Below are 13,452 nucleotides of genomic sequence, written 5' to 3' on the forward strand. Positions count from 1 at the left end.
AAAATGACAACAACTCACACTAAGCTAACTGTATTGTATTATTTGGTACAGTAGGCTAGCTGTATTGTATTATTTGGTACAGTAGGCCAGCTGTATTGTTTGGTACAGTAGGCTAGCTGTATTATTTTATTTGGTACAGTAGGCTAGCTGTACTGTTTGTGACAGTAGGCTAGATGTATTACGTGTTTGTGACAGTAGGCTAAATGTATTACGTGTTTGTGACAGTAGGTTAGATGTATTATGTGTTTGTGACAGTAGGCTAAATGTATTACGTGTTTGTGACAGTAGGGTTAGATGTATTATGTGTTTGTGACAGTAGGCTAGATGTATTACGTGTTTGTGACAGTAGGCTAGATGTATTACGTGTTTGTGACAGTAGGCTAAATGTATTACGTGTTTGTGACAGTAGGTTAGATGTATTACGTGTTTGTGACAGTAGGCTAGATGTATTATGTGTTTGTGACAGTAGGGTTAGATGTATTACGTGTTTGTGACAGTAGGCTAGATGTATTACGTGTTTGTGACAGTAGGCTAAATGTATTACGTGTTTGTGACAGTAGGGTTAGATGTATTACGTGTTTGTGACAGTAGGCTAAATGTATTACGTGTTTGTGACAGTAGGGTTAGATGTATTATGTGTTTGTGACAGTAGGGTTAGATGTATTACGTGTTTGTGACAGTAGGTTAGATGTATTACGTGTTTGTGACAGTAGGCTAGATGTATTATGTGTTTGTGACAGTAGGCTAAATGTATTACGTGTTTGTGACAGTAGGTTAGATGTATTATGTGTTTGTGACAGTAGGCTAAATGTATTACGTGTTTGTGACAGTAGGCTAGATGTGTTACGTGTTTGTGACAGTAGGCTAGATGTATTACGTGTTTGTGACAGTAGGCTAGATGTATTATGTGTTTGTGACAGTAGGCTAGATGTATTATGTGTTTGTGACAGTAGGCTAGATGTATTATGTGTTTGTGACAGTAGGCTAAATGTATTACGTGTTTGTGACAGTAGGGTTAGATGTATTATGTGTTTGTGACAGTAGGCTAAATGTATTACGTGTTTGTGACAGTAGGTTAGATGTATTATGTGTTTGTGACAGTAGGCTAGATGTATTATGTGTTTGTGACAGTAGGGTTAGATGTATTATGTGTTTGTGACAGTAGGCTAGATGTATTATGTGTTTGTGACAGTAGGCTAGATGTATTATGTGTTTGTGACAGTAGGCTAGATGTATTATGTGTTTGTGACAGTAGGCTAGATGTGTTACGTGTTTGTGACAGTAGGCTAGATGTATTATGTGTTTGTGACAGTAGGGTTAGATGTATTACGTGTTTGTGACAGTAGGCTAGATGTAATGTTTGGTACAGTAGACTACATGCATTAAGCATTTGTTACGTTGGGCTAACTGTATTAAGTGTTTCTTGCAGTAGGCTAGCTGCATTGTTTGTTACAGTAAGCTAGCTGCATTGTTCCTTGCAGTAGGCTGGCTGCATTGTTTGTTACAGTAGACTAGCTGTATTGTTTGTTACAGTAGACTAGCTTTATTAAGTGTTTTTTGCAGTAGGCTAACTGCATTGTTTGTTACAGTAGGCTAGCTGTATTGTCTGGTACAAAAGGCTAGCTGTATTAAGGGTTTGGTTGAGTAGGCTAGCTATATTAAGTGCAGTATTTGGAGTAAAATTCACATTACAGTTTGAAAATCCTATTGTTGCAGGATTATTTTCCTACTTCATCATTCGTGGTAGAATGACAATCTGGTATATGTATTTGAAACGGTTGTACTCAGGGAATCATGACTTTTACAGCTCTTCGTGTTTTATCATGATCCATGGCTGTCTTGGACCAAGATATCTAACCCTAAGCCCTCTACTCCCTCTCCTCTCCTTGATATCTCTTTACCTCTTTCCTTACGTGTTAAGCTTCATTCTGTTTTTCCCAAGAAGCTCATTTCTCCACATCCGAGAAAGTAATTATATTTACCTTTTTCACAAATCTTATTGTGTAACAAAAGGTTGAGGCTTTCCACTTGGCGTCTCGGTGCTCATGGAAAGTCAGAAACAAATAACAGCTAAACACAAACACAAAAAACGCACACCCACACACACCCACAAAAAAAACTCAAACACACACACACGCACACACGCATAACCACTCTCACACACAGGAACCATTTGTTGGAATACTCTTTACTAGCTGTTCACTGATTTATTGTTAAACAGGCTGCTGGAGGAGTTATGATTCTCTTGTCCTACAACTACACACACACACACACACACACACACACACATAATTTGACGCGCACACGCATGCATGCGCACACACACACACACACTACAGAATGGGCCAGAGAAGCTGGAAACATGACCATTGTCGCAGAGCGTTAAGTTGATTTGTTAGAGTTGGAATATATTTAATAAATCCATTTAAGCTGTAATATGGAAACATGTGGACTGTATGGAATGCACTTTATGTGTAAAACATCCTGTGGAGGAATACAAAAACAGAAATAAAGAGGGAGAGAGAGGATATAAAACAGAGGAGAGGGAGGGGAAGAAAATAGAAAAGGGTGAGAGTGAGAGGGGGAAGGGAAAGCGAAAAAGGAGAGAGAGAGCAAGATGGGGACATGAATGTGAAAGAGCAGAGAGAGCTCAAAGAACTGCAGCGTTGTGGAATTACAGAGGACACCTCATTCACTCTTCATCAGTCATTTTATGCCTTAGTTTAGGAGAGAATAGGATGAGGAGGGGATGTGGATGAAGAGGACCTGTGGATGAGGAGGACCTGAGGATGAGGAAGAACTGTGGATGAAGTGGACCTGAGGATGAGGAAGACCTGAGGATGAGGAGGACCTGAGGATGTTGATGACTTGAGGATGTTGATGACTTGAGGATGATGATGAACTGAGGATGAGGATGACTTGAGATTGATGATGAACTGAGGATGAGGAGGACCTGAAAATGAGGATGACCTGAGGATGAGGAAGACCTGAGGATGAAGAGGACCCAAGGATGAGGAGGACCTGAGGAAATAGGATGACTTGAGGATGAGGAGGACCTGAGTATGAGAATGACCTGAGGATGAGGAGGACCTGAGGATGAGGATGACCTGAGGATGAAGATGACCATCCGCTAAAGCGGATGATGTAGATTACGTTTCTAGTGTTTGAAAATAAAACAGTATGACCGATATTACCCACAGCTGGTTTTTTTCCTTCACTGAAACACTGTGTCCTCCTTCACTGTGTCCTCCTTCACTGTGTCCTCCTTCACTGTGTCCTCCTTCACTGTGTCCTCCTTCACTGTGTCCTCCCATCTTCTTGGCCTGTGTCCTGAATGGTGCTCTGTGTGGCCTACATATGGGAGTGAACTACTTCTAGCCAGCGTCCTACGAGGTGCGCTTGTGTTTGCAAGGGCATGTTTTTCTGTGTAGTTTGGCCTTAATATGTAGATATGATCTGTGTGCAGTGTTTGTATGTCAACCTGTTCTTATCAACCGATGGAGTCATTGGGCCTCTGCAAACAATATCCCCGACCACGCTGAGACCCACATCCTGTCAGTGCTGAACATGGTTTCATTATCACTACTGCTCTGTCTGGTATCCCCGACCATGCTGAGACCCACATACTGTCAGTGCTGAACACGTCGTTTCATTATCCCTACTGCTCTGTTTGGTATCCCCGACCACGCTGAGACCCACATCCTGTCAGTGCTGAACATGGTTTCATTATCACTACTGCTCTGTCTGGTATCCCCGACCACGCTGAGACCCACATCCTGTCAGTGCTGAACACGGTTTCATTATCACTACTGCTCTGTCTGGTATCCCCGACCATGCTGAGACCCACATACTGTCAGTGCTGAACACGTCGTTTCATTATCCCTACTGCTCTGTTTGGTATCCCCGACCACGCTGAGACCCACATCCTGTCAGTGCTGAACACGGTTTCATTATCCCTACTGCTCTGTTTGGTATCCCCGACCACGCTGAGACCCACATCCTGTCAGTGCTGAACACGGTTTAATTATCCCTACTGCTCTGTCTGGTATTCCCGACCACGCTGAGACCCACATCCTGTCAGTGCTGAACACAGTTTCATTATCCCTACTGCTCTGTCTGGTATCCCCGACCACGCTGAGACCCACATCCTGTCAGTGCTGAACACAGTTTCATTATCCCTACTGCTCTGTCTGGTATTCCCGACCATGCTGAGACCCACATACTGTCAGTGCTGAACACGGTTTCATTATCCCTACTGCTCTGTCTGGTATCCCCGACCACGCTGAGACCCACATCCTGTCAGTGCTGAACACAGTTTCATTATCCCTACTGCTCTGTCTGGTATTCCCGACCATGCTGAGACCCACATACTGTCAGTGCTGAACACGGTTTCATTATCCCTACTGCTCTGTCTGGTATTCCCGACCACGCTGAGACCCACATCCTGTCAGTGCTGAACACGGTTTCATTATCCCTACTGCTCTGTCTGGTATTCCCGACCACGCTGAGACCCACATCCTGTCAGTGCTGAACACGGTTTCATTATCAATACTGCTCTGTCTGGTACAGGACTGATAGTGTGACGCGGATGCCTGCTGACATCCAGACTTTCTCCGGACGGGAGACGTTGTAGGTCATCAGAACGTTTCTTAATTCAGTTAAACTTTGTCAAATGGCTTTCGGGGAAAAATGTACCTCAGACGCGCACACGCACAGACACGCAGGCACATATACACACCAACATACACACAAGTGTGCGCACACACACACACACACACACACACTGACTTGGAAAAGAGTGAAGTCACATGTCGCATTAGCTGTGGCTCTGAGCTCAGACTTTCTAGTGTGCTGGAAAACAAAACACAGCACGTCTCATTTTCTCTTCCCTTTAGTCTTTCTTGTGTCAGAACCAGTATATGTGTCAGACTAGGCCAGAACCATCTGTAGGTTTGACCCAGCACAGGGACCAGGTTAGGCCATGACCTTGACCCAGTTGGACCCAGTACTGGGGCCTCAGGCTAGGCCAGAACCATCTGTAGGTTAGACCCAGCACAGGGACCAGGTTAGGCCAGGACCTTGATTCAGTTGGACCCAGCTCTGGGCCCTCATGCTAGGCCAGAACCATCTGTAGGTTTGACCCAGCACAGGGACCAGGTTAGGCCAGGACCTTGACTCAGTTGGACCCAGCACTGGGGCCTCAGGCTAGGCCAGAACCATCTGTAGGTTTGACCCAGCACAGGGACCAGGTTAGGCCAGGACCTTGACTCAGTTGGACCCAGCACTGGGGCCTCAGGCTAGGCTGTGTCTGGGGCCTCCTCTGACCTCCACTGTAACCCTGGGCCTCTCCAGGACAGAGGCAGTTTAACTCCCAAGCAGGAAAAGGGCAACGGGGAGGAACCGGTTCTGGAGTGTGAAGGACAGGCCCATTTCATCTGGTCTCAAGGGATTTACAGTGGATATCTCTTCACCCGTTAAAGGCAGTTTTTACTCATGATTCATATCCGAAGGCCTCTGTCTGTCTCCCTCCACTCTCTCCTGTCTCCCTCCACTCTCTCCTGTCTCCCTCCACTCTCTCCTGTCTCTCTCCACTCTCTCCTGTCTCCCTCCACTCTCTCTTGTCTCCCTCCACTCTCTCCTGTCTCCCTCCTCTCTCTCCTGTCTCCCTCCTCTCTCCTTTCTCCCTCCTCTCTCCTTTCTCCCTCCTCTCTCCTGTCTCCCTCCTCTCTCCTGTCTCCCTCCACTCTCCTGTCTCCCTCCTCTCTCCTGTCTCCCTCCACTCTCCTGTCTCCCTCCTCTCTCCTGTCTCCCTGCTCTCTCCTGTCTCCCTCCCTCCCTGGTCTTACATTTTGTGTCCTTCTGGTGAGTCTGGTCTTACATTTTGTGTCCTTCTGGTGAGTCTGGTCTTACATTTTGTGTCCTTCTGGTGAGTCTGGTCTTACATTTTGTGTCCTTCTGGTGAGTCTGGTCAGACATTTTGTGTCCTTCTGGTGAGTCTGGTCTTACATTTTGTGTCCTTCTGGTGAGTCTGGTCTGACATTTTGTGTCCTTCTGGTGAGTCTGGTCAGACATTTTGTGTCCTTCTGGTGAGTCTGGTCTTACATTTTGTGTCCTTCTGGTGAGTCTGGTCTTACATTTTGTGTCCTTCTGGTGAGTCTGGTCTTACATTTTGTGTCCTTCTGGTGAGTCTGGTCAGACATTTTGTGTCCTTCTGGTGAGTCTGGTCTTACATTTTGTGTCCTTCTGGTGAGTCTGGTCTGACATTTTGTGTCCTTCTGGTGAGTCTGGTCAGACATTTTGTGTCCTTCTGGTGAGTCTGGTCTTACGTTTTGTGTCCTTCTGGTGAGTCTGGTCTTACATTTTGTGTCCTTCTGGTGAGTCTGGTCTGACATTTTGTGTTCTTCTGGTGAGTTGAGGTGTCATAGGGGCCCTGGTGCCTCTGTCCTGATGTCTGTCTTGCAAATGAGAGGAGACAGGTCTTTATTATTTCATCAGTCCTTCAACCACACACAGAGCCACAACATAGATACTTACATTATTCAGCCCGTCCTGACAGTCCCCAGCACAGCATGTTTGCTCTCTGACTGACTGACTGGCCTCCTAACTGACCGCTTGACTGACTGACTGGCCGACTGGCCTCCTAACTGACCGACTGACTGGCCGACTGGCCTCCTAACTGACCGACTGACTGGCTGACTGGCCTCCTAACTGACCGCCTGACTGACTGACTGGCTGACTGGCCTGTTTGGCTGTTTGGTCTCTCTACACCTGGCAAACTCTTTGGAAATGCATGGTGTTTGGTTGGAAATATCTCTTGGTGATTTGGAATTTAAGTCTAAATTTAACATACACTGAACAAAATTATAAACGCAACACTTTATTTGCCCCCATTTATCATGAGCTGAACTCAAAGATCTAAGACATTCTCTATGTACACAAAACGCCTATTTCTCTCAAATATTGTTCACAAATCTGTCTTAAATCTGTGTTTGTGAGCACTCCTTTGCTGAGACAATCCATCCACCTCACAGGGGTGGCATATCAAGATGCTGATTAGACAGCATGATTATTGCACAGGTGTGCCTTAGGCTGGCCACAATAAAAGGCCACTCTAAAATGAGCAGTTTCACTGTATTGGGGGGTCCGGGGGGGTTGGAAAACCAGTCAGTATCTGGTGTGACCCATATTTGCCTCACGCAGTGCAACACATCTCCCTCGCATAGAGTTGATCAGGTTGTTGATTGTGGTGGAATGTGGAATGTGGAATGTTGGTCTACTCCTCTTCAATGGCTGTGCGAAGTTACTAGATATTGGCAGGACCTGGAACACGCTGTCATATACGCCGATCCAGAGCATCCCAAACATTCTCAATGGGTGACATGTCCGGTGAGTATGCTGGCCATGCAAGGACTGGGATGTTTTCAGCTTCCAGGAATTGTGTACAGATTGTGTACACCAGTCAGATGCCATTTAGAGGTCACTAAAATAAGTAATTCAGCCAGTCAGTCATTCAGCCAGTCACCCAGTCACTCACCAGTCCACATCCAGAGATGTTTCTGGGGAATTCAGCTACTACTGTGTGTCTGATGGACGGACACAGAGCCTGAGATTCATGCAGAAGGCATTAAACCTCCATGCCTTCACTGATTTATTTTGTTACATTGTTTATTGGTTTTCCTCTCAGCAGGTAAGGGTGTACAAACCAGGCTGAGCCAAGGAAAGAGATAGAGGAAGAGAGACTAGAGAGACAGGAGGGAGGAAGAGAGACATGAGAGACAGAGAGTTAGGAAGAGAGACAGGAGAGACCGGTAGAGAGGAAGAGAGACAGGAGAGACACGTAGAGAGGAAGCAAGACAGGAGAGACAGGTAGAGATGAAGAGAGACAGGTAGAGAGGAAGAGAGACAGGAGAGACAGAGAGGCAGGACAGAGCAGGACAGAGGGTGGTGTTGAGTGGTCTTGTATTGTCAGTTATCAGACAGGCCTTGACAACACTAACGTCAGATGAGTATTGTATTGAATATTTTAGGGAATGAGGCCCTGGTCTAAAGTAGAGTATTATACGGAATGAGGCCCTGGTCTAAAGTAAAGTATTATACGGAATGAGGCCCTGGTCTAAAGTAAAGTATTATACGGAATAATGTTTAGGATTACAGTTAGAATTTGTAAAAGGAGGATTTCTTTAAGAGCAATTAATTTCAGTGTGCCCTTTTGGATAATTAAGCAGACGTTTGTGTGTGTGTGTGTATGTTCCTGGCTGACCACACCACACCTCAGCTACAGTGCTGCCTCTAGAATGTCAACAAACTCCATGATGTGTCACAGAGCCCAATGCAGAGTCCCTGCTGTCTGTGTGCGTGTGTGTGTGTGTGTGTGTGTGTCTGTGTGCGCATGCGCGTGTGTGTGTGTGTGTCTGTCTGTGTGTGTGTGTGTGTGTGTCTAGGGAAATCCCCCAGTCCCCAACACCCATCCCACACAGCCCCCCGAGACACACCACATAATTACACTTCCACAATCCTATTACAGCTTTCTGGCCTTTAGTCTGTTTTGGTCCATTTTGGAGTCTACTGTGTTAATATTCTGCAGTACAGCTGTACTACACACAGGACCCCCCCCCCCCCCCCCCCCACACACACACACACACACATAAACACAATCACTCCAGGGCACTCACACTATAGCTGTACTGACGCTGCTTTGTGGCTTAACCGTGCATGGCCGTGTGAGTTCAGGCCCAGCGGACGAGCGGTCTGTTTTCAACAGCTTCATGCTCCTGGACCCCTGGTGGCCACGCGTGTCTCGCCGGCCCGGCTCAGGAGAAGGACACTTCAAAGGGGACAGGGTGCTGTTTGGGCCACGCCCCTGAGTTTGGGTCCCTCGGGCTCGTTGAATGACCCATGTGTTTGTCACACAGACCCACCTGAGTTGGCCCACAGGGTCTTTGCTGCTGATCCAGAACCGTAGATCCAGAACTGTTGGTCCGAAGAGAGTCGTGGTTCCGGAGTTTTCCGAAGGGGTTAGACACGCGTGGTGTGTGGGAGAGTGCCCAGCGAGTGTTTTCCCAGGGCTTCCAGCTGCCTGTGTTTGGGGTTGAGTTCTCCTGCACACTCTGGGGCCTGATGGATTACCCTCGTCTTGAACTCTGAACCCCACGCATCGGTTCCTCACACCACCCATAACCTCCCTGGGCGCCTTGGCAGTCAAGATTAGCTGCGTAGAACGGATAGACAGACACGAGCACCATAATAACACCCAGAAGCAGGACATGCCTTAGCCACTTTAATGTAAATGTACATAAGATGAAACAGGACATGGGCTACAATGGGTAGGGTGACACCCCAGGCCTCTAATTATGGCCGTTTGGGGGATACTGTGGAGGAGGTCCTCACTGAACAAAAGCAGTGTGTTTCCTGCTCGTCCCTGTGTGTTATAGGTTAACCTCATCCCCAGGCTATTGGGCACAGATCATTTCATCGTAGAACATCACAATCTGTCCGACATAATCCTTCTGTCCGACATCACCATCTTTCCGACATCATCCGTCTGTCCGACTTCACTGTCTGTCCGACATCATCCGTCTGTCCGACATCATCCGTCTGTCCGACATTGGCCTTATTGGGAGTCATAGGATTCTGTATTTGGAGCAGCTGCGTTTCAGACGTTTAATAGTGGAGTACTATGTTATTATTTAATTACATTAAATGTATTCAATTCAACGCCTGCCCCCTGAACCAGGTACTTCACATGATGTAAAACGGCTACATATGAACTAGACGCATTGCTTGCTCATTAAGTCAGCTAGTTTCATCCCAACAAACTGGTTTCATAAAGCAGGACCTGCTAGTCTGTGTAATGTCCACTCAGCTCCGCTGTATTTGGCTTGCGACATTGCGATGCGACATTGCGACATTGCGACCGGTAGAGATAACAAATGGAGGGAGTTGTTATGGGAGATGATTGGTTTGTAGAATCAGCCATTCCTGGCTGACAATGGCAAAGACGAAGGCGTCGTTCCACTGAACATTCAGACGGAAGAACCCGGGAACTGGACAGGGGTCAACCCTTCCTCCGTTCCTCTTCCTCCTCTTCCTTCTGTTGCCCTGGTCTGTCATTCCCTCTGATGGAGACAGGTTAGACAGATTAAGCTGTAGGAGGATGGTAAACCGTTTCAGGCGATGTGCTCCGCGCAGGAGGAGGATGGTGAACCGTTTCTGGCGATGTGCTCCGATAGCTAGCGCCTGTGTGGTCGTAGTCAATGTTTCACGCAACGTTCGTGACGGCAGATGTCGTCGGGTTCAAATCCCGCTGGGGCCACCCATACATCAAGGGCACGCATGCATGACTGTAAGTCCCTTTGGACAGAAGCTTCAACCGCAAGCCAAATATTGTTATTAGGAGCCAACACTGGACCCCCACAAGGAACTCAAACTTCACAACCAAATCAGTGTGTTAAGAATGCGGCACGGACGTGGACCAGCTCCTTCTTCCGGAGGGTTCTGATCCCTTTAAGTAGCTCTCTGTGGTCTGCACTAACTGGCATAACAAGAGGAAATCAGCAGGTAACCAACCTGCGCTTTCTACCAGCACCTCCTTAACCACCTCCTTCAGGAGTTTAAGGCCTGACTGGGTTCCTTTAAAAGCAAACTGCCACGTTTGTGCCCCTCAGTTCGGAACCAGAGTTGTAGTCCAGGGAGTCATGTAGAGAGTCATGTAGAGAGTCATGTAGAGAGTCATGTAGAGAGTCATGTAGAGAGTAAAACACTATTTATGTTTCCTTCACCGTGACTTTCTGTTGCCCCCTTTTCTAACACTCACACACAGACACACAGACACACATACACACAGACACACATACACACACACACACAGATAGACACACATACACACACACACAGATAGACACACATACACACACACACAGATAGACACACATACACACACACACACAGACACACACACACACAGACACACACACACACAGACACATACACACACACAGACACACACACACATACACACACACATACACACAGACACACACACACACAGACAGGCACACATACACACAGACACACACACACCCACAGACACACACATAGAGACACACACAGACACACATACAAAGACAGACACACACACACGCAGACACACATATAAAGACAGACACACACACACACAGACACATACACACACACAGACACACACACACACAGACACACATACAAAGACAGACACACACACACACAGACACACATATAAAGACACACACACACACACAGACACACACAGACACACAGACACACAGACACACACACACAGACAGACACACACACCCACAGACACACGCACACATACACACAGACACACATATAAAGACACACACACACACACACACACACGGTCACTCAGGCAGGACGTGTCCAGCAGGTCCGGTGTCATTGGATCCCAGGAAGGGTCATCTGTCTTTCTGTTTGTGCAGTGGAGCGGGACGTGTCCTCCTCCTGTTCCTCTGCCCCCCCGTGAGACCAACCTGACAAAGGCTCACGCATCGAGTTCTGGCTGAACGAGATGGAGATATGCAATCTGAGCTTGTCATCGGGTCTTAGTCCAGCGCCCACAGAGCCATTTGTTCAAATGGTCGGGCACTTCCTGGCGGGCTATAGACAAGTAGTGTGAGACCATGGTGGTAATCACTAAGACCATCCATGAAGACCATGGTGGTAATCACTAAGACCATCCATGAAGACCATGGTGGTAATCACTAAGACCATCCATGAAGACCATGGTGGTAATCACACTGTAAATACAGTAATACAGGACTCGTCTTTGATGCTCCAACTCTTTCCTGTCCAGGTCTTCCATGCCAACACAGATTCTACTGAGGTGGTTCTGAACCGGATCCCTCAACCCGTCTTGGCCCGCTTCGTACGCATCAGACCCCAAACCTGGAAGACAGGCATCGCCCTGCGCTTTGAGCTGTACGGCTGCCAAATCACCGGTAAGGCTTCTTTTCTACTCTGCTCTTTTCTCTATATTGTATTGCTTACTCTTCTATTCTACTAAATTCTATAATATTCTTCTAAAGAGCAAAGTTTTACCCAAGTTTTTCCTTTATGGTTTGGTTAGTTACCCTTTGATTGTGAGCTCACAGGCACATTTACCAATCTATGGACAGTCTATTGACCTCATATCCCCGGGTTTCTGTTACTGAGAGACAGACTGGGGAATAATGTCCTCAGTTCTCTCTCTGTGTCTGTCTTTCTCTGTTTCGTTCTGTCTCTGTTGATCAGTTCATCTCTCTCTCTCTGTCTGTCAGTCTGTTTCTGTCCCTTTCTCTCTGCCTGTCTGTCTCTTTCTATCTCTGTCTGTCTCTGTCTCTCTCTGTCTGTCGATCTGTGTCTGTCTCTTCCTATCTCTGTCTGTCTCTGTCCACTCAACACCAGATTAAGAGGGCTGTGTCAGGGGAGCTCTGTTGAGCTAGCTGTAATTAGGTTTGTCTATTTATAGTTGCTGTGGTGATAAGCGGGGTATAATTCCATTTGTTTTCCCCCACATCACATAAAGGAGATGGGCTGTTTAGCTCTGATGCTATCTGCGCCAGCATCTCACACACACACACACACACACACACACATATACACACACACTTACACACACACACCCATACAAAGACACACAAACACACACACACATAAACACACACACACATACATACACACATCAATATTCTATTAGCCTGTTATTCGCTGCCATTTCTGTTAACGCTGAGGGACAGATGTGCTTTTATCAACAGAAGCTCTGTCAGGCCATTTACCAATGACACACAAACACAACACTAGATATTATTAGATATTAAAGTTCCTGCCTGAGACATGGGACTGGCAACAGTCCCAACCTTTCAACTACCACACAACCTTCAAGTATCACACAGCATTCAACTACCACACAACCTTCAAGTATCACACAGCATTCAACTACCACACAACCTTCAAGTATCACACAGCATTCAACTACCACACAACCTTCAAGTATCACACAGCATTCAACTACCACACAACCTTCAAGTATCACACAGCATTCAACTACCACACAACCTTCAAGTATCACACAGCATTCAACTACCACACAACCTTCAAGTATCACACAGCATTCAACTACCACACAACCTTCAAGTATCACTCAGTATTCAACAAAGACACACCAACTATCACACACCCATCAACTATAACACACCTTTCAACTATAACACACCCTTCAACTATAACACACCCATCAACTATAACACACCCATCAACTATAACACACCCATCAACTATAACACACCCTTCAACTATAACACACCCTTCAACTATAACACACCCTTCAACTATAACACACCCATCAACTATAACACACCCTTCAACTATAACACACCCATCAACTATAACACAACCTTCAATACACTTGTGTTATTG

The 13,452-nt window shown here is 46.6% G+C and overlaps 1 protein-coding gene across 4 annotated transcripts in view; it reads left to right on the forward strand.

Moving 5' to 3' along the window:
- LOC105029185 (neuropilin-2) overlaps window positions 1–13,452 on the forward strand; it is a 107,001-nt gene that overhangs the window by 53,833 nt on the left and 39,716 nt on the right. For all 4 annotated transcript variants that reach the window (XM_029115974.2, XM_029115975.2, XM_029115977.2 and 1 more), the window contains exon 8: window positions 11,852–11,996. In XM_029115974.2, the coding sequence (XP_028971807.2) occupies window positions 11,852–11,996 (145 nt within the window). The remainder of the gene's footprint in view (window positions 1–11,851; window positions 11,997–13,452) is intronic.

This window comes from Esox lucius, chromosome 20 (assembly GCF_011004845.1).
Source record: "Esox lucius isolate fEsoLuc1 chromosome 20, fEsoLuc1.pri, whole genome shotgun sequence".
NCBI classification, from domain to species: domain Eukaryota; kingdom Metazoa; phylum Chordata; class Actinopteri; order Esociformes; family Esocidae; genus Esox; species Esox lucius.